We start from the raw sequence: 24,921 nt of genomic DNA, 5'->3' as shown, positions 1-24,921 counted from the left end.
AAATATAGTATATGTTTAATATATAATATAGTAAAGCATTAAATCCAAAAAATGTCCAATTTCAGACACCAAACAACCCTCATCTGATTGGCTAAGCCTGGATTGAGGGAGGGAAACTGTATCATGCCTTTAATTGTGTTGACCCGTGTTCTGTTCAGCTCAGTCAGGCCCTGAATGAAGGCCTCTTCACTGGCCTCCCTCACGCAGGCCTTCATCCATTCATTAGAAGGCTGTAAACTGTCCGGCGACAATGGGCCTCTTGATGTACACGCTTTCACTCTGGGGTTTCTTGCCCCATGCCATATGCACAGACGCGTGGGTCGCCCGGACACAATGAGGGTGCCATGCGTCGGGATGCCGCCTCCTTTATTCACACGCCACTGGTTCTTCTCCTAAACAGCTTTTTATACGCTGACCCCTGACCTGTAGAAAACACCCACAGCACATTTACATACCCCCTCAAACAAATCCCAAACGCTCGCAGGAGAGGTTCAGGCTGAGCCAGGCCGGGCCATTGTCACTTGAAAGAGAACCAGAACCAGATGCAGGTTTAATGAAGGGGGTTGGGGGGGTTGGGGGGGGGGGTAATTGACCCTCAAACTGAAGCTCTAAGCCTCTTTTCCTGATCTGATGATTAGGATGGATAAATGCTCTTATTTTCTTTACCAGTTTTTATCCTCAAGACAATTAATTGACCATGAGATTGGACTGAAAATCCAATTATGGGCTTTATCTGACGAGTCTGAAGTTCATGTTTACTAGGGTCGTCCACATTTAGCTCACATATAGTTACTTTAGCATAACAACTAATACAATCCATGGACAAAAGTATTGGGACACCTGTTTATTCACTGTTTCTTCTGAAATCAAGGGCATTAAAAAGAGCTGATCCTGCTTTTGTTCTGCTAGATTTTGGATTCGGCTACTAGAGTGTGTCCATGAGGTCAGGATGTTGAGGATGATCACATCCCCACCTCATCCCAAAAGTACTGGATGGAGCTCCTCCATCATCATTCCAGAGAACACAGCTCCTCCACTGCTCCACAGCTCCTCAATGCTGGGGGGCTTTATACCCCTCTAGCCCACGCCTGGCATTAGGCAGCATGGAGCCAATAGGGTCATGATGATGATCTGCTCCAGAGGGTCCTATTCTATTGGCAGTACTTCTTCTCTACAGGGACTAGACAAGCTGTGTCAGCAATGGATGCAGATTAAAAGATATCTGAAAGTATTTATTAGAAGGAGTGTCCACAAACATTTGGACACATAGTGTACCTAGAGGTAGTGTGACAACGTTTCGAGACAACGTAAACAGCGCCACCTTCTGGCACCGTTGTAGCAGCGTTGTAAGTAAGCCGCCCTGCTCCTCCTCCTCCTCCTCCTCCTCCTCCTCCTCGGTACAGCAGGCTGCAGGTGACAGCCCAGCCCTCCGTGACTGATGGAGTCCTCCGCCGGGCAGGTTCATTCCCCACAGCGCGAACAGAGCAGCATGTAGCCCGGCCACCAGGAGCAGCTCCACAGCCCGAGACCTGAACTCACCCCGCGCTCCTGCAGCTCACCCTCGGGTCTGATTAGGGCACAGCCATGAGTCGAGTGGAGGAACTTTGTTATGAGGCTCGCAGAAAGGAGCTGGAGGAGGAGGAGGACTTCTACCCGTACGAGTTCGACCCCGAGGAGGAGCTGCCTGCTTACCGGGACGGAGAGGAGCTCCTCGCCGCTCTTCGGCAGAAAGAGGAGGAGGTTCTGCTCGCAGCTCAGCTCGGAAAAGCTCTGCTCCTGGAAAACCGGCAGCTGAAAGAGGAGAGGGGCAAACTGCACGAGCAGTACGCGGACAGGGTGGAGGTAAGGCGGGTGTGTGGAGCAGGAACACTGCCGGAGAGCCGAGCTATAACAGAGCAATACACCTCACTTATCACATCAAAACTTTAAATACTTTACATTTTAATATTAAACAGCTGGAAAAGATCGGGTTTCTTTTCTCCTCATGGTACAAACATAAACCTAATTAACATCTAATTAACATCTAATTAACATCTAATTAACTATAACCAACATTAACACGTAGAGCAGCTCACAACTTCTACATAGCTAATTAACACCAGCTGGATTAGTCCATTAAATAGCTAACATTAGCTAGAGTAGGTAACATCTAGGCAACATTAGCTAGAGTAGGTAACATCTAGCTAACATTAGCTATAGTAGGTAACATCTAGGCAACATTAGCTAGAGTAGTTAACATTTAGGTAACATTAGCTAGAGTAGCTAACATTAGCTGGAGTAGTTAACATTCACTCAGCTCGAGTAAGCTAGAGTATTAGCCATTGCTATTAGCTAGAACATTATTAGCTGTAGAGTGTTAGCTAGAACGTTAGCTGTGCCGCAGACATTTGTTATTTACCTCTTAAGAGAGGAAATGGAAGATAATCAAGAAACACATCTAAAAAATGAATGATTAGATTTACAAACAAATGTCTGATAAATGTTAAGATAGTGACCCTTTTTATGTTTGTCATGAAGAGTGACGTCCCGGCCTTATCTATCAGTTCTAGCAATATCCATCAATACACAGCTGATTAATCAATAACCAGGTCCTGGTTTGTTTGAGGCGTGAGCTTTGCTTCTCTGGCGTTTATCTTCATATGATTTGATTATCTGAGATTGATCGTCTTTAAGACGTCAGTGTTACATCAGATGAACAGCTCGCCCGGCGCTACAGGACTGGGTGTGTAGTAGCTGAATGCATTCATTAGATGGGGTGTCCACAAACATTTGGACATGTGGCGTATTAATCCGCACAGCTGAGCGGTTGTATGGAAGTGCTTTAGAGACTGGCCTCAGTCACCCAGGCTGACTCTCCGGACTCATGGCCTCCAGACTCAGGGACTTCAGACTCAGGCTGTGACGCTCACTGAAGTACTCAGCGTCATCACGTCTGCGAGGCCACATGGCAGGTTGAGCTGTGCTGAAAAAAATCTCTTTAGCGTCGTGTAAATATCTGATATTTCTCATTAACGTTGATGTAATAATATCATAAAATTATTTACTTATTAACTTATTAACTTACTTTAAAGTCATTTTTTCTACTGAAAGTTGATTCTGGACCTGAATTTTCCATCTGTACCACATGGGTACCACAGCAACTACTTGTCATCACCCTAGCAACCACCTGAGACTCCCTAGCAGCCACATGGGGCACCACAGCAACACCCTAGCAACCACTAAACAACATTACAGTCAAAAGAAGAAGAAAACACAGCCAGCACCTAACAACTCTACAGCAGCCATCTAGCAACCTCTTAACAAAATTAGAACAACCTCCTGAATCACCATAGCAACCACCTGGTGTACCATAGCAACCACATAGCAACACCATAGCAACCAGCTAACAACATTAAAGCAACCACCTGGAATGCAATTGCAACCATGTAGCAACACCATAGCAACCACATAGCAACAGCTTCGCAACTGCCTGGAGGTGGGATCCACTGAACCTGTGCTTCCGTCCTGCGCTGCGTATTTCCGTCCCTCAGGAAATACACTTCTCTAGTTCTTCATGTTTTTTGGACCAGAAACCCACACAGATATACAAACTTCAGGGGGAAGTAGAGCGGACCTGGACCTTTAGTAGAAATATAGGAAAGCGCTGCGTGTCCTGAGTCAGCACAGCTGTACTGAAGCTTCTGTTTTTTCAGGACTTTCTGATTAATTATCCACTGAAGCCGGTTAGAACTCAACCCAGCGCCTCTGAAGTAAGACACTGAGCCACCTCTTAACTGCGGTTCTCTTCCTCAGGAGCTGGAGCAGGGAAGACACGAGCTGCGGCTGAAACTGCAGGGCTGCCAGGCTCAGTGGGAGAGTCAGGTGGCGGAGCTGGAGCGGGACGTGCGAGAGCTCAGGGCTCAGGTGGAGGGGCTGACTCGGGCCCTGAGTGAGGCGGAGAGAGAGAAGAGCCGTAACCAACAACAGCACTCAGAGATCAGCCAACAGCTCAGAGAACAACTGCAGGCAGTGAGTGATCAACTCTCTCTCTCTCTCTCTCTCTCTCACTGTCTCTTTCTCTCTCTCTCACTGTCTCTCTCTCACACTGTCTCTATCTCTCTCTCTCACTGTCTCTATCTCTCACTGTCTCTATCTCTCTCACTCACTGTCTCTATCTCTCTCACTCACTGTCTCTATCTCTCTCTCACTGTCTCTCTCACTCACTGTCTCTATCTCTCTCACTCACTGTCTCTATCTCTCACTGTCTCTATCTCTCTCACTCACTGTCTCTATCTCTCTCTCACTGTCTCTCTCACTCACTGTCTCTATCTCTCACTGTCTCTATCTCTCTCACTCACTGTCTCTATCTCTCTCTCACTGTCTCTATCTCTCACTGTCTCTATCTCTCTCTCTCACTGTCTCTATCTCTCTCTCACTGTCTCTATCTCTCACACTGTCTCTATCTCTCTCACTCACTGTCTCTATCTCTCACTGTCTCTATCTCTCTCACTCACTGTCTCTATCTCTCTCACTCACTGTCTCTATCTCTCACTGTCTCTATCTCTCTCACTCACTGTCTCTATCTCTCTCACTCACTGTCTCTATCTCTCTCTCACTGTCTCTCTCACTCACTGTCTCTATCTCTCACTGTCTCTATCTCTCTCACTCACTGTCTCTATCTCTCTCTCACTGTCTCTCTCACTCACTGTCTCTATCTCTCACTGTCTCTATCTCTCTCACTCACTGTCTCTATCTCTCTCTCACTGTCTCTATCTCTCACTGTCTCTATCTCTCTCTCTCACTGTCTCTATCTCTCTCTCACTGTCTCTATCTCTCTCACTCACTGTCTCTATCTCTCACTGTCTCTATCTCTCTCACTCACTGTCTCTATCTCTCTCACTCACTGTCTCTATCTCTCACTGTCTCTATCTCTCTCACTCACTGTCTCTATCTCTCTCACTCACTGTCTCTATCTCTCTCACTCACTGTCTCTATCTCTCTCTCACTGTCTCTCTCACTCACTGTCTCTATCTCTCACTGTCTCTATCTCTCTCACTCACTGTCTCTATCTCTCTCACTCACTGTCTCTATCTCTTTCTCACTGTCTCTATCTCTCACACTGTCTCTATCTCTCTCACTCACTGTCTCTATCTCTCACTGTCTCTATCTCTCTCACTCACTGTCTCTATCTCTCACTGTCTCTATCTCTCTCACTCACTGTCTCTATCTCTCTCACTCACTGTCTCTATCTCTCTCACTCACTGTCTCTCTCTCTCTCTCACTGTCTCTATCTCTCACTGTCTCTATCTCTCACTGTCTCTATCTCTCTCACTCACTGTCTCTATCTCTCTCACTCACTGTCTCTATCTCTCTCTCACTGTCTCTATCTCTCACTGTCTCTATCTCTCTCTCTCACTGTCTCTATCTCTCTCTCACTGTCTCTATCTCTCACACTGTCTCTATCTCTCTCACTGTCTCTATCTCACTCACTGTCTCTATCTCTCACACTGTCTCTATCTCTCTCTCTCACTGTCTCTATCTCTCTCACTGTCTCTATATCTCTCTCTCACTGTCTCTATCTCTCTCTCACTGTCTCTATCTCTCTCTCTCACTGTCTCTATCTCTCTCTCTCACTGTCTCTATCTCTCTCTCTCTCACTGTCTCTATCTCTCTCTCTCACTGTCTCTATCTCTCTCTCTCTCACTGTCTCTATCTCTCTCTCTCACTGTCTCTATCTCTCTCTGTCTCTCGATTCAGTTTAATTCAGTTTAAGACTGTGTTGACGTGACAAATCTACATTTCAACATGTATGTCGAAGCACTGCAATCATACATTAAGAAAACAAAACAAATAAAACATCTGATATAGAAATATACAATAATATTAATAAAAAAGAAAGTCTCTCTCTTTAACCCTCTTTCATTTCCACGCAGTTTCTCTCTCTCTCTCTTTCTGTGGAATAAACAATGGAGTAAGAAATTCAGCAGAAGTGTTGGCACACTGTGTGTACAGTAGTGTGTGTACGGTGCTGTGTGTACAGTAGTGTGTGTACGGTGCTGTGTGTACAGTAGTGTGTGTACAGTAGTGTGTGTACGGTGCTGTGTGTACATTCAGGACTGAAAAACACTAAGTGTGACAGACTCAGATGCCGCTCACTGTTTGCTCATGTAAGAATAGTAATGAAGCAGAACAGACAGGAAAACTAACGCTCCCTCTGTGTGTCTCTGAGACGTCCACGACTCCGGGTCGGAGCAGCCCTGCTCCCGGATTTACCCCCAGCTTTACTCCCCGCTCACCCAGCTGCACCAAAGCCGCAGCAGACAATAGATAAGGAGTGGCGTTACACAACCCTGCTGCTGGCTGAACTCACTTAAACTGCGTCAGAGTGATATTTGACAATAGCTGTTAAAAGGCCTGAGACAGACCTCCCAGATCAGCAGGGCCTAATACACTGTCCTCCCCCTGATTACATACAGACAGGTTTGTAGGACAGGGGGTTTCTGAATGTAGTTCTGAGATTCTGTATCAACATCAAGCTCGACTCGGCTGCCGGTATGGGTCAGTTTACTGTCGACACTGCAGCTCCTCTTTTTTCCTTCTTCCTTCCTGAGTGAGAGAGCATAAGCTGAGCGAGAGGAGCACGTGACCCAGACAGGAAAACAACAACTAAATACTGTATAGGTGGAGCTCACTGTGATCAAAACAGAAGCTGCAGGCCAGCACCTCCAACACCAGCAACAGCACACTGAGCCAAAACCCAAAGTCTGGGCTATTTAGCGCATATTCATACAAGTGCTTTCATAACTGTCCGCTCACATTAATGTATAAAATATATAATAAATATATAAAAAGCTAAAATAACGATCTAATCAAAATAAAATAATTATTTAATATGAAAAAAACATTTACACAGATAGTAACTAAACTGTGTAGAGATATGAATTGCAGTATATACACACATATATGCACAATATAGAAAACAACCAGTTATAATCATCTTTTATTTTAGATTTATTAGATTAGAATTATTTTCCCTCCTCTTTCATCCCAAATGGTTTATTTACTTTTGAATTTATAAAATCATAAAGATCATACTATTTAATAATCTTTTTTTAAACGTAGTAACACTGTTTCACTGGTGAATTCTGTTCCAGCTCAAAAACCTCTTAAGAAATTCATACTGTCCTCAGGTATGAAATAGTCTGAAATAGCTGTTTTGCAAAAACCTTGTATCTTCATTTTAGACGTTGATAGTTCAGTTTGGAGTTTTCCCAACAACTAATTTCAGAAAAGTCTTAGTAAGAATTTGGAGAATGAGGCCCGAGGTGTCCGGGTCAGATTCCTGATGTGTTTTAAAGCTGCTCTTGTACTGATGATCCCACAGTAAACTCATCACATCCCATATAACAAACTCTGGAGAACAGCAGAATTCTCCTGAAAACTGCATTCGGTGGGTTTTAAGGAGACGTTTTGTCTTAAGAACACACAGTGAAGAAGGTCCTGAAAGCAATTCTCAAGTTCTTCACTATTTTCCTAAGATAGTTTTTATCAAGCTGTGTGTTTTTAGTGTCATTCTTCAGTAAATCTTGAATACTTTGGAAAGAAATATCATTCTTCAGACCCAAAACAGCTTCATTATTGTATTGATTATTTTCTGAAGTTCACCTTAATTGTTTGTCGTACCCCAGCACTGCATCCTGATTACACTGTCTGTATAAACAGACCATGAACATTTGAACACTTGAATGGTTCTTTGCCTGGTTCTCTGCTTCTTCTCTATGATGGAAACGTCTTGTATATGGTTATTATAAAATGCTTTAAAAACTGGTTCACTAAAACAGGTTCTGCTGTTGTCAGGAAGCTCTTTCTCTGTGCTATATATTACCCGTCAATATCGTGTTACATTTTATGGCTTGCCATTAATGACACCAGACACTTTTTTGAGAGTTTGCACCTGAGGGGAAGAAAGAGACTTCCTTCATGTTGATGCAGTGCATACTTTAGAGACATGGCTCATGGGTACAAGGATATGAATTTAATTTAAACACTGTTGGCATTAAATGGTCATTAAGTTTAATCAGGGCCTGAGGACAGAAAAACATTAAGATTGATTGTGGGGAAACAGGACCAGGAGGAAAATCCTTTAGGGCCTGAATTAAAATGTATTTTTAGTGAAACTTAGTGAAGGCTGCAGTTTTACCTTCCAGCTCTCGAAGTTTAAGTGGCTGTAGAGTTACGAAATATTTTTCTAATATTTGATGTTAAAAAATAATAACCATGACGCATTTTTGAGATCTCACAGTAGACTGAATGGTAACCCCTGTGTCATGATGTGTATCATACTGCCAGGTTCTTGCTGACACACAGCCCTAATCTGGACAACCTGTTTTACAGCCGAGCAAGTTCAGGACAGAACTGACCAGCACAGATCTCACAGCAGACGTGGTGAAAATTGCATTGGCAGTCATGCTGCTCTCCCTTCTTTCAGCCTCTAATCTAATCTCCCAAGTTTGCGGCTTCCCAAGGTCAGTTGTTCAGAACACGGAGTTAGCAACCAAAAACTGCTCGAACTGAGGAGGACTTCTTATCTGTGTTATTATGCGTACCAGGAATAGATATGCAGTGTTAAAGGTGACAACCATCAAGGCTGAGCTTTCCGCTCTGGCAGCAGCCTTGCATTGTTGTGCTCCTGGCCTGGTGTAATATCTAACTCAGCCCCCACCCTTTAACTCCCTGCCGTCCGGCCGTGGGCAGCAGCGGCGGTGGCCGGCCCCGTGACCAGCTTTTTCCAGAAATCAAAGTTCAGGGAAGAAAGGAGGAAAAAACACGTGTTTACAAGAACTACTGGTCCATCTCCACTCCGAAGGAGAAGGAAGTGCCTCATTCGGCTGCTGCTTTCCACCATGGATGAGTCGCTGCTCTTGAAGGGGGTTAAGGAAGCTTCAGACACTGCAGACAAGGCAGGTTTGGAGATGCACTGGGTCGCAGACGTGCCTTTGCCAGACGTGGTGAATGGTGGCTCCTCGGTTTCTAAGCACGCCGTGCCTCCAGCGGTGAGTTAGCGAGCTCAGGGATGTTTGGTGTGTGGTGGCATGCTTACGTATATATGTGCTTATTGGGCTAACTGAGGTTTGGCAGCAGTGGCCAAACTCCTTATCTGGGGCAGCAGTGTGAGGGAGGATGGAAGGATGGGAGCGTGGGAGAAGCCTCCTGAAAACAAGCAGCCGCAGTGCCAGGAAAGCCGTGCTGGGCTGTACCAGCAAGCTCAGGCCCCAGAGGATCTGCTGGTGCTTTCGTTGGCCTCTCGTCCCGCAGATGTCGGGACGTTCGAGCGTCTGAGCTTTTCTGTCGCGCTGTTAGGTTCAGGCTGTTGTTTGGATTCTGTGGGAAAGGAAATGGATGCTGTTATTGCCAGCTTGTGTCAGTTTGTGTGCCTGATAGCAGGTCAGCAGGGACACAGTTCACAGCTCATTTGATGGAACTTATTTGCAAGTCTGTCACAAGCAGGCGTGTCAGGATGTTGTCGCAATTGTAAGAAAGGCTCCTACCGCTGAAACGGTGATGGTATAGTGTAAAATAAGGGCACATGCAGCCTAAAAATATAAGGGACTATTCTATAGCTCTTTAATTAGGGTTGGACAGATTTGGGATAAGGGTTAGGCTTGAAGGTTAGGATTAGACAGATTTGGGGAAATACTTGCTATTAGGGTTAGACAGAACTAAGGTAAGGGGATAGACAGGTTTGGGGTAAGCATTTTATTTACGGTTAGAATTTGGGAAATCTGGCAGTGTGATCTCTATAGGAGTTCCATAGTTGTCTCTGGGCTTTAAAGTGTTCAAGTTCTATGTGTTTTACTTGTGTTTACTTTAGTAAATGTTTGACAGGTGACTAAAAAAGTGGCACTTGGGCAAAAATTAGAAACCTGCTTTCTCACCTCTTTTAGCAATTGCCACTATAGTCTTCAGAGTGAGACTTTCCGGTTTAAAGCCTAGGAAAACCCCCTCTGATTCTGTATTTTGAAGGTGGGCGGGTCTTTTTTTCTCTTTTTCTGAGGGAAGCTAATAGAGGATAGGTCATAGATATAATATCACTTACTTTAGAAACCTTTCAGAAGACACAGGATCACAGTAATTATTTGTAGTAATAATAAATTGGAATGGACGGAAAAGACAAATACAGCCATAAAACTATACAATAGGACTTATTATTGGACGTTTTTACACCCTACACCGCACCAAATCCAGTTAACTATGACTAATCATGCTCACCTTATAATCATATATATCTTTTTTTATCACTGTTTATTCCAGAGGAACGTCTGTGGGCTTCTTTATCGCTGTGGTGGGAAATGGGAATGAGAGAACACTCATGGACGAAAACTCAAAGAGGATATACGATGCTAAGTTCTGAGAGATACAGTGCTGACTAATAACTTATTAAATATTAGTTTCAGGTTTTCAGAATGTCTGAATGGAGCTTTAATGGTGCTCTAAGTCTAACCGAGAACTATAAAACAGGCTTTATTGTCAAGGAAGAAGGTGGTGCTTTTACAAGGACAGTAAGCTTTTAATAGCTCACGTTTCCTTACTGCACGTCTTCACCACCACCTTCTAGGAAGTTTACAGAGTTCCAGGCATTCAGGGCGGTTTAAGGGAGTTCAGTCAGTCCGGAAGCTAAGAATGAAATTTGTTGAAGATCTTCTCTCTTGTTGAGTCTCTTCTTCCCTTAAATCAGATCAGTTATTCACTGCTGTGTCGTTACAGAGTCAGTATACAGAAGCTAATGCATGAGTTCAGAGCTTAGCATCTTCCCATAGGACAGAAACCTGACTTGAGACGCTGGTGTTCGCTTTTCTGTGGGAACTGTCAATACCCATGTAGCGTGTGTAATAATGCAGCTTTGGCATGAAAGCTCTTAAGCATAAAATGACTACATGATGACGGGTTCCTGTCTAGCTGAGGATTTAAAGCAAGCGTCTAAGCTGCTTCTGTTGCTGTTGATTAAGCCACACCAGGAGGTCTCCAAACTCGGTCATTCTGGAGCACTGCTGGTCATTTAACATGTAGTACCTCAGGAACAGTGCTTGCAGAGTTCAGCAATATCTGTGAAGCACTTCCAGTGTGTCTTTAATTTATTTAACCAGGGTTTCCAGAACTGGGATTAGGTTTAATCTGAAATGCTCGAATCTAGAGAAACTTGCAGAGGCATGATTGCTCACAGTGGTGGTGGTGGAGGGAACCAGATGTTCTGAAGTGTTTAATGCCTCTAAAAGCTCCTTTAAGAAGCACTATTACCCAAAATAAACATGGATACACTACCTGACGTCTGAGACACTGTTTACCAGAGATTTGAGATATTACGTATTTCATACACTTTCATATACATATTACATATATACATATTTCTTTAAACATAATTTTTTAAAGCCATCTGTGGTGTTTGCTGTTTTGCCAGCTGGCTATTATTAAATGATAAATTATAGATTGTAGATATAGATGAAAATATTGAAAACCTGTTATCATAGGCGCTGAGACCTGCCTATAATAAGAGTATAACACTATTGTGCTCACATTGACGTTAATGTTAAATTAGTAAGGTCTCTCATATCCCAATTTAACCCCTCCCCTAATCTCATTAAGAGTGGCACAATTAAATCTTAATCTTAATTAATTCTAACGACCCCCCCTACATCCACACCCTATGCTTGGTCATCTCCTCCTCTTCTTTTCTTTTCCTGCCTCCCCGGGGGGCGACCGTGGTGGGGGTGGGGAGACTACTGGGACCCCACAGCGTGTTCACTTTAACCACCATATTGAATGACCCCCAGCCTGGGTCACAGCGTTTAGCCGACTGTCCACCTCTACCACAAACTGACCCGCTGGCCTCTACCCCAACCACACACGCCCCCGCCACGCCCCAAACTGTGCCTAATGCAGCGTGATGATGTGTCACTGCCAAGACCAAGATGCCACGCTCCATCTGCTGGGCCTGCCTTTGATCCTCCACCAAGCGTGTGTGATGGGACCTGACGCGAGGTCCCGCAAACTGCTGAATCAGGCCGGCCGCCGCGGACCTTTCGCCAGACTCCTAATCAGCCGCTTTTGTTGTGGTGTTGACAAGCGAGCATAACTCTCTCTCACTGCTTGGTCACTTGGTAATTATTTATTATTTATTTTATCAGAAAAATGCCGTCACTTAGTGTCCGCACAAGTGACTGATAGAGAAACTGACTGATGGGGGTCTTAAAAAGCATCGAGCTGAAACTGAGGACCCGAGTTGTGCTAGCCGGTGTCGACCAGAGGAGGATGGGTTCCCCTTTTGAGTTCCCCTTAGCTCCTTTCAAGGGTTCTTCCACTTGTTCTGAGGGAGTTTTTCCTGCCACTGTTGCCTCTGTCGGCTTACTCAAAAGAGGCCTCGAACCTGGATCTCTGTGAAGCTGCTTTATAACTACATTCATTGTGAAAATCGCCATAGAAATACATTAGAATTTATTTTCAGTGAAGCGCTTTAGTTTTCGAGGGTTTTAGAATTTCGGAATTGATTGTAAATAAAATGGACGGTAAAAAACAAATATAAAAATCTAGCTAGTTCTAAATACTAAAATATTTGGTGCATATTTTCTGAATTATCAATTAGTGTCATAATGCGTCCGGTCATATATGTGTATTTTTTTATATTATGATTCAGAAAAAAATAAACAATAAAATTAAAGTGAATCATTTATCAGGTCCTTATCAGGTCAAAGATGTACACCCTGTAACACTGACTATTACTGGATAGCCTATAGTGTACACCAAGACTGGCATTAAATCCTGATTGGGCCTGTAGGGCCCAGTTCCCAGGGGCCTCAGAATGGTCTCCACTATTAAATCACATAGTGATGTCAGTATGTGTGAGATCATTTCTGTTTATTACATTCAGATTTTAGACCATGAATCAAGTTAATAATATAGCATATAAATATACATACATATCCATTGAATTTAATACATAACTGATGGACAAAAGGCAACAATACTAGTAAGATATGATGCGTTATGAATAATAAAACTCAATCTACTGTGTGTGTGTGTGTGTGTGTGTGTGTGTATATGTGTGTGTGTGTGTGTAGGCTATGGAGGTGGAGCGAACAGTCACAGCTGAGCTCCACAGCCTAAAGCAGGAGCTGAGAGAGCGAGGCCATCCCAGACCACAGGACGAGGAACTGCTCAACGCTCTCAGAGAACAGGTGAGAAACATATCTTCACACATCTACTCCCACACACACACACACACACACACACACTGTTGCTTCGGAGTACAAATCAGTGCACGCAGAAACCGTGTATTGATTTTCATGATGTATGGACCAATAGAAATGCTCTAATTGACATCCGCTGAAAGTGCCTTCATCATTACCACTAATCCAGCTCTCCAACTGCGAGGCAATGTGAACATTGTATTCCATAACACTACCTGTCAAAAGTTTTAGAACACCACCAGGATTTTCTGTCACTCCCAGTCAGTATGCTGCAGCTCCAGGTCTTCTTCTCTTCACAGCTGAAACTCAGACTTGCTCCAGGCTTAATCTGCTGAGATACAGGGTGTGGTCATGCGAGTCGCCCATCACACAAGCAGCTGTTGACTCTCAGAAACTGGTCTTCCGGTGCTGTTGTGTGGATTTGAGTGGGTCAGACCTCTTCTTGTACCAGACCTCTTCAGCTTCCTCAGAATTTTCTCTAAAGGAAGGAGCTCCACTGAGTTCCACTTCAGAGTTAGAAGCTGGATCTGTGGTTCTGTGTTTAGACTGTTTCTCTGGTCATTGTGGGAGCAGTCTGAAGGTGCAGTGTTGGGTAAATGCAGGAGCACAGTTTTGTATACAATTTATACAATTTAGAGTATTTTTCAGTTTGTAGTTCATTTTTTTTCTTTAAATCTTTGACAGTTTACCTTTGTACCATTTGAAGTCACTGGTCTTTAACCTTTACAGGTTATTCACTGGACTTGAAGTGCTTAAATGTCAATAAGTGTTCTAAAACTTTTGACGGGTAGTATATATCATGGATATAATGTTTATTATCAGTCAAATGCATCACAACAGTTATTACTGGACCTTGCTGAAGGACGGTATCACAGTGGTAGCACATTGATACAGCAGTGTAGATGACACACCACACCACACAGCACTAACTTATCTGAGAGCTGTAGCTAATAAGTCAGGTGCCTGCTGGACCCAGAACACACTGTGCTCTAAAGGGAGGTCATTTATTTGTGTCAGTGGTTTAGTGGCAGTAGTAATATGTGTGTGTGTGTGTGTGTGTGTGTGTGTGTCCAGGTTGCGAGACTAACACAGCAGGAGCAAACTCTAACTCAGCGTCTAGAGACAGTGTGTGAGGAGAACGCAGAGCTGAGGGACCGTGTGTCCTCGCTACACACCCGCCTGGCCCTGCAGGAACAGCAGAGTCATACACAGACCCAGCAGGTACAGTCCCTGTGTTGTCAAATACACACACACACACACACACACACACACACACACACTTCTGGTTGCGGTAGTACTGTTTGTTTTTGCATGCAGCTCAGCTGCTTACAGTTTCCAGTTATTTGGTTTCGAATAAATAACACACACGCAGTTTTCCTCTCGTGCTGTGTGTTCTGCACACTGAGACCTGAAATGCAGGATTCCATGCCGCCGTGTGGTTCTCTGTCAGAGTTTCTGTGAGCTGTGTTGGTCTGGAATCTGGTGCTTCAAGATTTCTGCTCTGTAGAGACGCAGAGTGATACCCAACATTACCTCAAAGTTGAAAAAGACAACGCAATGAAAGGGTTAAAGTGATATTGGGCAAATAAAATGTATGCAAACCCAAAAAGTAATGCTGCTGGTTAAGCTGGCTGACCAGCTTAGCTTTTGACCAGCAGAGGATATTGTTTAGTTTGAGTTGATGGTTTAGCTGTGCAAGCATGATCAACCAGGACCATGCTAAACACCTAATAAGACCAGCATGACCAAGCTAGACCAGCATGGTCAGCACGTCTAAGGTTGTTGTCTAGTATGACCAACCCTAACCAAGCTGGTCAACCAGCATATGACCAGCATGGCCAAACTGGTAGACCAATATGAGCAAGTTGGTTGTCCAGTAAAACCGACATGACCAACCTGGTCGACCAGCATGACCAAGATGGCACCTCCAACAGCACTGCTGTGTCTGATCCACACCACCAGCCCACCAGCCAAATGCTACCTGCTCTGTGGTGGTCAGTCCTGTGGTGTCCTGACCACTGAAGAATAGGTAGGAGGAGGCTAACAAGGTACGTCCTTGTTAATGCTTGCATGTGTGTGTAGTTAACAGAAGCATGGCAGGAGGTGGAGGCCGCTCGGGGCAGATCTCAGGAGCTTCAGGCTCAGATGGAGGAGCTGCAGGAAGAGGTGTCCCTTCAACACAGCGACCACGGGGACACATCCCTGCTGTCCGAAATGGAGCACAGTCTGGATGCCATGGGCTGGAGCCAGGACAAGGAGGAGGTGAGTGACCTAAACACAGCTGCCCATCATTCCACTGTTCTCGGGAATGATGGTGGTGCTCCATCCAGTACTTGTGGAATGCTTTGGGGAGTTGGGGACAATATGGTGGGGGGGTCGTCCAACATCCTGACCTCACTAACACTCTCGTCACCGAATGCAATTAAATCCTCACAGTACTCTGCTCCAAACTCTACTAGAAAGTCTTCTCTGGACAGTAGAGACAGTTACTCCAACAAAAGCTGGAGAAACTCTTTTAATACCCTTAATTTGAAGAAACAGTGAATAAGCAGGTGTCCCAATACTTTTGTCCACATGGCTTTGTATTCAAAATCATTGTAAACTGACAACATAATCAATTAAAAAGCATTTTGTGGATTGAAGTGATGAATCTGTCTGTCTGCCTAATTTTTTGGACAGTCATTAAGCAAATACCCGTTGGCTGAGAGATGGTGTCATGCCCAGCCTCGGGAACAGCTGTTTATTTTGGCGACAAGAAAATAGTACTCTCACCTTATGGAAATAAATAGAAACTTCCACAGTCAGCAGCTTAATCATTTCTCACCTTACTGTTTATTCAGTGGCTCATGCAGTGCTTTGTCTGCGAGGAGCCTTTCTAACGTGAATTTATTGTTATTGCCGAGCTCTTTATGATAAGACTGTCGTCTCGTGTGTCGGGTTTCGATTAATGCCTAACTGACGCTGGGAGTACTTTGGGTTTTAATGGAAAAAAGAAGATCCTTCCTTAACACTTGAGTCACGAGGGACTTTTGTAATGATTCGTTTAGCAACTCGTGCCTACCTCAGACTGCATGTGGCCGTGAGTCATGAGGAAATATGTATAGTGTTGTGGCTTTTACCACAGAAAATGTTTTTTTGAGCTTCACAGGCAGCAGCATGACAGCATGGTCAATGTGCAGCACTAGGGTGCTAGGTTAAGGAAATACCTTCGCTATGTGCCGTACATAAAGCAGTGTCATCCTACAGCTTAAAAACTCCTTCCTTACCCCTTTAATTAACAGATCTTACGCTTAGAAATACATCTGCAATAATGTATAGTAAAATTGTGCTCCTGGGTCCTCATTTAGCAACGTTTCAGGGTTGTTTTTCAGATGTCCCATTCAGGAAGTGGAGACCCAAGTCTCTGTAATACTGTAGAACTACATCATATTCAAAAACACTGACATGCATATAGTAACAACATGTCTATAAATGTATTAAATGTAATCTAATAGATATTGATGTAATCTATAATAGAATAGAGTAGCTGTTTATAGCTACCTATCTGTCTAGACAGCGGTAGCTATAGCTATTTAGTGCACAGTGTTCTTCAGTGAGGCTCAGTAGTGATGGCTATGGCAGAAATAATGGGCACTACTAGCTCATATCATATTATGTAAAGAGTAAATGGCTTTAAAGATATGTCAATCTGAACAACTGAAAACACACAATTCAGTCTAGCGAGGAAACGGGCGATAGGATCTTGTGCTGTGTTTATGCTGAGCTAACATTATCGTCCAAATCTGTTTACCTTAACTGGGCAACGCAACCTAGCGGTCACGCATGCTTTTCTGGGCAACATAGAGAATTTGTCTGCAATTTTACAAAAAAATCATTGTTAGGGGATGTAATGCCCTTCCTTGTACCTTGAGGTAAATGACCTAGCTTACATTTACAGACTGTAGCCCATCTACTGCAGCACAACGCCTTCATCCTCACCTCAACCTCACTCATCATTGCTCATTGGTATTTGTCTTTAGGGCCACTGTTCTCAAGACTATATTTGAGTGGTGGACTGTTCTCAGCACTGACACTGACATGGTAGTAGCATAGCAGTGTGTGTGTGTGTGTGTGTGTGTTTGTGTGACACTGGTAATCATTGAAGTGCATGAGGTAGAATGGTATCTACCAGCCAAGAGCAGCTCTGAGGTCAGAAACTGGTCTTTAAGGGAGCGAGAGGATGGGTAGTGTCTTCAGCTGTATACCAGCAAATTACAGCAACAAGGTGAGGGTTTCTAATGAAGTTAATGTCTGTTTTGTATTAAATGGACAAGTTATACAGTAAAAGGATCGTTGTAACATCTTAGCAAGTTGTGAATTTGGCACAAGCTATAGAGGTTGTGTGTTCCACTGCCAGATGATTGGTGCTGCCATTGTGCCCTAGAGGTACTTTCCCTACGTTGCTCTGGGGACGACCCTGCAGTTGGTTAAAGAAAGTCACTTCGGAAATGCAGTACTGCAGAACCGAACAGAAGAAGGCCTTACACGTCACATACAGAAGCAGTAAGCAGGCAATAAGCATCATAGAGAGGTGTTGGATGGTGACTGAAAATACTGGAATTTCATGGGAAAACACAATCACTCTAGTTTTTATTTGTTTATTAGTATTTATTCTATTTCATTAAACATTTTTAAATTAATTATTTATTTTAAATACCCAGATAAATAGCTTTACATATCACTTTCTAAATTCCAAAATTAAATTTGTATTTGTGTAATTGCGACCTAAATATCCAGCTCTATCCAGTTCACTTAACCTTATAGCAGACACTTTTATGAGACACACACAATCACAATCTTTGATGGAACTATAAATATTAATGTCAGATTTCTGTCTGATGATGTCTGTAGATCACACAGGAAGTGAGCACCATCCTGGACATGCTGCTCCCTGGCTCCACCAGCTCAGGGTCTCTTGAAAATGAAGAGGACAACCTGAAAGGCATGCTGGGGCAGCTGAAGAGTGTAGCAGAAAGGATAGTGCATGGGCAGACACTACAGGTGAGCTTAGTGGCCAAGCTGAGACACACAGCCACTCATAGACTTGAACAATGACCCCTTTTCCCAGCTGCCCTTTTCACTAAATGTCTGAAACCTGACTCCCTGCCTGCAGGGCTTTTACTGTACCATCTTCTCACATTACAGCTGGATACACTGCAGCAGGGCTTTGGTTGATTAAGCAGTTGTCATTAACCCTTAAGTTGTCTTAACCAATGCTGGGGGGCTTTACACCCCTCTACTAGCCCACACCTGGCAATAGACAGCATGGTGCCAACAGGTGCCAAAAGAGTCCTATTCTATTGGCAGTACTTCTCTACAGGGACTAGACAAGCTGTATGTGTGCATTTGCACATCTGTGTCAGCAGTAGGTGTTACTTACAGTAGCTGAATGCATTCATTAGAAGGGGCGTCCACAAACATTTGGACACACAGTGTATGTAATAAGTGGGGCATGCGTCAGCACTCTTTGTTGCTGTTGGCTTTCCACACAGTTGCCAAAAGCTTGGCTTAGGAGCAGCGGGTTGGAAAACTAGCTTAATGAGAGCGAGCTGGGGAGAGGGCGAGGGCGAGGGCGAGGGAGGCAGAGAGACAGAATAGAAAGCCATTTATATCTGGGTTACCTGAGCTCGAGCCTGCACACATCACACCCCTCCCTGTGGCCCCAAACAAAGGGTCCACCTCACATCGCCCTCGCTCCGGTGATACTGACGCGAGGTATCTGTGTTTCGCTGTGTCTGCAGGAGCTGAAGCAGCCCATTGTGGAAGAGGGGCGTGTGCAGTGTGAGAAGACAGGCTGGATACAGGAGCTGCGTGATCAGGTGACACTGGCTTGTGTGTTGAAGCTATCAGAGACGATGGCTGACGGCTTCTGACTGAGCCTTTTGTCTCTATGTTACAAAAATCCGGGAATGAGCTGAGAACGCCAGAGGAATGTCCAGACTGAGATTACAGTTGAAATTGAGAAAGCCACACTTGCAGCATAATATTTCTTGTTGTTTTTTTACAGGCCTGTTTATGAGCACACACTTAAAAAGTTGCATTAGTTTCATAAAAGATTCTGAATAATTAGTCAACACTGAATAATTGAATTAGTAGATACTGAAGTACTTGTTGAATAATAAACATACTAAATAATTAGTGAATACCGAATAATTAGTAGATACTGAATACTAAGGAAATACTGAATATAAGTTTAGGTAAATACTAAATAATAAGGAAATACTAAATAATAAGGAAATACTGAATATAAGTGTAGGTAAATACTAAATAATAAGGAAATACTAAATAATAAGGAAATACTGAATATAAGTGTAGGTAAATACTGAATAATAAGGAAATACTGAATAATTAGTAGATACTGAATGATAAGTACTTATTAAATAATAAGTAAATACTAAACATTTTGTAGGTACTACATAATTAATAGATACTAATAAACAGGTAGATACTGAATAATAAGTAAATACTGAATAATTGTTAGATGCTGGAAAGTTAAGTGTATTAAACTGATTTCCATGTGTTGCTGTTGGTGAACTAACAATAACTGATTTCCTTCCTTCCTTCCTCTCTGTGTCTCTCTCTCTCTCAGAACACACAACTCTTAGAAGAGATTGCTGAACTGAGACTCAAAGCAGACAACAGGCTGGATGAAGAGATTGTCCAGCGGGCTATAAAGGACAGAGACGATGCTATAGCAAAGTAAGTATCGGGCCGATTTTTGAGGCAACTAGATAACGCCTTGTTGTTTATGAGACTGTAATTGGGTGCCTAAAACCTCTGCCCAGTATTGTACACAAATAGACACTAAAAAGAAGTATTGGGACACCTACACATTAAACCTACAGGAGCTTTTCTGGCACCCCATTCTAAACCCATAGGCTTTAATATGGAGCTGTAACAGCAGCAGGCCTGCAGCTCTGCGGTTATCTGCACTCTGCTCCTCAGTTTGGTGTTTTGTGTGTGATGGTGGTTTATATTCTCTTCACTGCAGGAAGACGGCGGTGGAGGCGGAACTGGTGAGGAGTAAAAACGATATAATGTGCCTGAACAACCAGCTGCTGGAGGCCATCCAGCGCAAACTGGAGCTGTCCCAGGAACTGGAGGCCTGGCAGGTGAGTCACACTGGGGGCACTATTCATGGGGAGCCTAATAAGCCCCTCCACGTTTGTTCACATACTTATGTTCAAAGCTTGGGGTCAAGGTCGATTTCCACGCTGGAACTTCATGCTTCCTGTAGGATGATGAACTAACCATAAGACTCTTTAAATTAACCCTTTCAGACCTCTTTCTTTGTATTTTGCATTATGTTGTCATGTTTGACTGTGAGGTGAAGCATTGTACCTCGGATATCTCCAGCAAACTCATGAAAAACAGGATGAAAACAGTAATGCATCAGGCAGCAGAAAAAACATCCGTTCTTACAATTAAGCAAAATTTAATGGCAGTAGGTGTATTTAGTAAATGGTCCAAACTGACAAAGTCAGTCTTCCCAGGGAGGAAAAACAAATTAACACAAATCTAATAATTAAGACGCATCAAGGCTCTTGAGACAGCGTGGAGGTTTGTCTCGCTGTGATGGCTGGTCTGAAAGGACTATAGTAACACTAAATTAAGTGAAAGCATGAGATAGATGTGAAAGTATGAGATAACAAAAAATTACTGGGTGATACAAATATTATATTATTAGTTATCATCTAATTAGTTTTTTATTAATTAGTAGCAACATTAAAACTGCACTGCGCTATGCAAATTACACTGTGCTCTGTTGTCTCCCCCTAGTGGCTGCTTGACAAACATATCAAAGATTCCCTGTCAGCTGAATACAGTAGTCCATCAGAACATCTTATAGCAATGCATTTTACCAAATTATTGGGTATCGATAATTAATTTATGCAGTTATTTATTTTATAAGTCTAAAGAGATTTTTAATTTTGAACCAGTGCTTCAGTTGTTGTTGTTTTATTTTATTTTTGCTGCTTATGCTCGAGTATAATTTTGAGTACTGTACTGAGATACAGTGTCAGACAGTACTAGTATCATCTTTAAGCTGCTATTTTTACATTTTCATTGATATACTGTGTGTGTGTGTGTGTGTGTGTGTCACCCCTAAAGGATGACATTCAAATTATCATCAACCAGCAGCTGAAGAGCCAGCACCAGACAGAGCAGCAGACAGACCGGAAAAAGACTGGAGTTACCCGTCTATCTTTCCTCCGCAAGTCCAAGAGACCCTCGGTCGCACCGCCCTGCATGCCAGAGATCACCTCAGCACCCAATCAGTCACCTTGGAGAGACTGGCTCAAACTGGGCAAATAAGCCCACTACCGCGAGCCCTGGGAATGGACACACATCAGCCGCCCAGCCAGCAGTGGTAGACGGAGAGCTTCAGCATCGGCTGCTGACCACGTCTCTGAGGCCCAGAGGGTCGGGTACTCGAGCAGAGATAAAGGAAAGCCATAGTGAAAACCACTGTGCTTCTAAGGCCTGAAAACACCAGTGTCACATATTCCAATCTTCACAGAGACGGATACTGTAGATTCAGCCTTCAGCACAGCTCTTCAGAACCACCAGACTTCAGACTGACTTCTGTGAGCACTTCGATCAAATATGCTTTCATGTGGATTTATTTGATTTGTATTTATTTGAATGTTCACTTTTGACTTGTTGAAATACAAGGTAAACACAGTTAAAGGATGGAGTAGATTATAATGAGTTTCTACATATTGTTCATATCTAGAACAGTTACTTCCTTTACAGGAAGAATTCTGGAAAATTCAGATTTCACTGCAATGAATAGTTTCAGTTTCTCCAGATTATTGCTAAAATAACTCAAATTGAGTTGATGGTATTTAAACATGTTATAGAACAAAAACACTAGATTTATGACCCTCATCTGTTATTTAGACATGGGAGTTTGGGACTCTGGTCAGAAGAAAAAGCCTGCATGTTTCAGTATTTATGTGCCAACCTGTAGAGTTAGAGTTTAGTTGTGTAGTTTAATGCATTTAGCAGAAACCTCTCATCCCACTGACGCCACGCTGCAGCCATATGTTATAAAACATGAAAATATCATCCCATTATTAGGGCTGGTTCTAAGGATTAAGCCTAGATCTGATCTAAACAGCATTTTGAATTTAGAGGAATATATAGTCTCAGATTAGGCTCTTTTATGTTTTGGGACACCGGCCCTAAATATGTTTTAAGAATTATGTAGGAGGATGAGGAGGATGGTCAAGTGATCTGTAGGTGTTTTTTAGTTATGCATTTGGATGTTCTCCATATTCCATTAGGTTCTCCATTTGTACAACAGAAATCCCCAGTCTAGTCCCCAAGGCAGTCCACGTTTGTAGTCTTTTCCAGTCTTATCACCCAGGAAAAAAAGTTTCCCAAGTTTGCTGGGAGACTAAATAGAACAAAAATGAAGATTAGCTGGAAGTCGTCTGTGACTGGAATGTAGGGATGCACCGATATGGGGATTGTGAGCCGGTGACATTATCCAGTATTTTTTACTGGGATTACATCAATCTAGATTTGAGATATATAAATAAATAGAGTTACACATTCAGTAAATTAAATAAAGCACAGATGACCTGTGCTTTTGGAGTTTCAAATATCATCAGTTTAAAATATTGGTCAAATCTGAAATCTGACCAATACTGATCATTTATTTTAAGCTATTGTTTGCTGATATTTATTCCAGCACTGTTGTGCCTGACTGTTGGAATCTGAGCTCTTTGTTGTCTTTGTCTAAAAATGCCTAAAAATGACTGAAGCCCTATACCGTTTATACCTTGCTTAGTATTAGTTATTACATTATTAAGTTGATATCTGGATGCTGATAAATATACCTGTAAATGCATGTTTTTGTATTCACTGCTGAAAAACACAGGTGGATGCCTTACGTTATGAAATAAACAGACGAAACAATTAAAAATATTTTTTTTACCATTTAAAATTGTGTCTCCTGTTTGTTTATGAGGCTGATATTCTCTTACCGTTCCTGTTTACCAGTCTGGAACAGTGAAATCTGCATAGGAGTGAGAATTAATGAAGTAGACACTACTGCACCACCCCACGACCAAATCTGGAGCTCTACTGAGAAATCCATCAGAAGCTTCTGACAACGGATGATCTGCTGTTGTGAGAGGAGAAACACCAATCCGTAGTTCAGGTTCCAGACTGACCGGAGCCTCTCCAGTGGACCAGCATATTAGTGATCAAAACAGTATGTGACCAAATGTTTGTGGACGCCCCTTCTAATGATGCATTCAGTTACTTTAAGTTGCACCCTTTGCTGACACAGCAAGTTTACATATTCACACAGCTGGTCTAGTCCCTCTGGAGCAGATAAACATCATGACCCTATCGGCTCCATGCTGCCTAATGCCAGGCGTGGGCTAGAGGGGTATAAAGCCCCCCAGCATTGAGGAGCTGTGGAGCAGTGGAAGAACTGTGTTCTCTGGAATGATGGTGGTGGAGCTCCATCCAGTACTTTTGGGATGAGTTGGGGATGATGAGGTGGGGTGGTGATCATCATCCAACATCCTGACCTCACTATCATTCTTATTGTTGAATGCAATCAAATCTTCACAGCAACTCTTTTTAATACCCTTGATTACAGAAGAAACAGTGAATGATCAGGTGTCTCTTAAATGCTTCCTGCTATTATCACGCCACAAGAATATGATGTAATTAAGAAAGCAGGTAATTGCCAATTGGGGACATTTGAGGGCCTTTAACCAATACCACGCTTCACCACTGGCCTCTAGTGGTTAAGTGTGAGTATTGCACTTCTCTATTACACCAGAAGATGGCGCAATGAGAAACAGCTGGATGAGCTCAATATTCTCCCAAAGCAGCCACAGTGATCAGCCTCAAAAGTACACTATATGGACAAAAGTATTGGGACACCTGCTCATTTACTGCTTCTTCTGAAATCAAGGGTATTAAAAAGAGCTGATCCTGCTTTTGTTGGAGTAACTGTCTCTACTGTCCAGAGAAGAAGACTTTCTACTAGATTTTGGTGGAGCATTGCTGTGAGGATTTGATTGCATTCAGTTACAAGAGCCTTAGTGATTCAGGATGTCAAATAATGATCAAGTACTGGATGGAGCTCCTCCACCATCATTCCAGAGAGCACAGCTCCTCCACTGCTCCACAGCTCCTCAATGCTGGGGGGCTTTATACCCCTCTACTAGCCCACGCCTGGCATTATTAGGCAGCATGGAGCCGAGAGAGAGTCCTATTCTTTTGGCAGTACTTCTCCTCTACAGGGACTAGACAAGCTGTGTGTGCATTTGCACATCTGTGTCAGCAATGGATGCAGCTTAAAGTAGCTGAATGCAATTTATTAGAAGGAGTGTCCAAAAATATTTGGACATATAGTGTTTGTTCGTATGTTAGTTTTGGAGGACTGTGGACTGTAGGACTGTGATGTAACAGTTTTGGAGGTTTGGATTTGACCCGTTTTACAGCTCTGCTTTGGTCCTGTTTGACAAGATAAACATGGTTAAAGACTCGAGGATGTTTAAAAAAAAAAAAAGAAAAGTGAGGTTTGAGTATCAGTGATTCAGCATCAGTACTGTGCAGTGTTGCTGAAATGTGTGTGTGTGTGTTGGGAGAGGGGAGGGGTTCACACAGGAATTTAAGGAGGCATCCACTT

The 24,921-nt window shown here is 43.1% G+C and overlaps 1 protein-coding gene across 1 annotated transcript; it reads left to right on the top strand.

The window, feature by feature from the left end:
* Positions 1 to 1,440: 1,440 nt before the first annotated feature.
* On the top strand, positions 1,441 to 23,214 carry LOC140545851 (BICD family-like cargo adapter 1). The gene is made up of 10 exons (XM_072668862.1): positions 1,441 to 1,842; positions 3,793 to 4,008; positions 13,092 to 13,208; positions 14,295 to 14,441; positions 15,303 to 15,482; positions 18,111 to 18,260; positions 19,001 to 19,078; positions 19,849 to 19,958; positions 20,251 to 20,371; positions 21,372 to 23,214. Exons 1-10 carry the CDS (start codon positions 1,585 to 1,587, stop codon positions 21,573 to 21,575), a joined length of 1,581 nt encoding a protein of 526 aa, XP_072524963.1. The 5' UTR covers positions 1,441 to 1,584; the 3' UTR covers positions 21,576 to 23,214.
* Positions 23,215 to 24,921: the final 1,707 nt, after the last annotated feature.

This window comes from Salminus brasiliensis, chromosome 23 (genome assembly GCF_030463535.1).
Source record: "Salminus brasiliensis chromosome 23, fSalBra1.hap2, whole genome shotgun sequence".
Lineage (NCBI taxonomy): Eukaryota > Metazoa > Chordata > Actinopteri > Characiformes > Bryconidae > Salminus > Salminus brasiliensis.
Note: the sequence above shows the minus strand (reverse complement) of the source record. Positions and strands in the feature narration are given on the sequence as shown.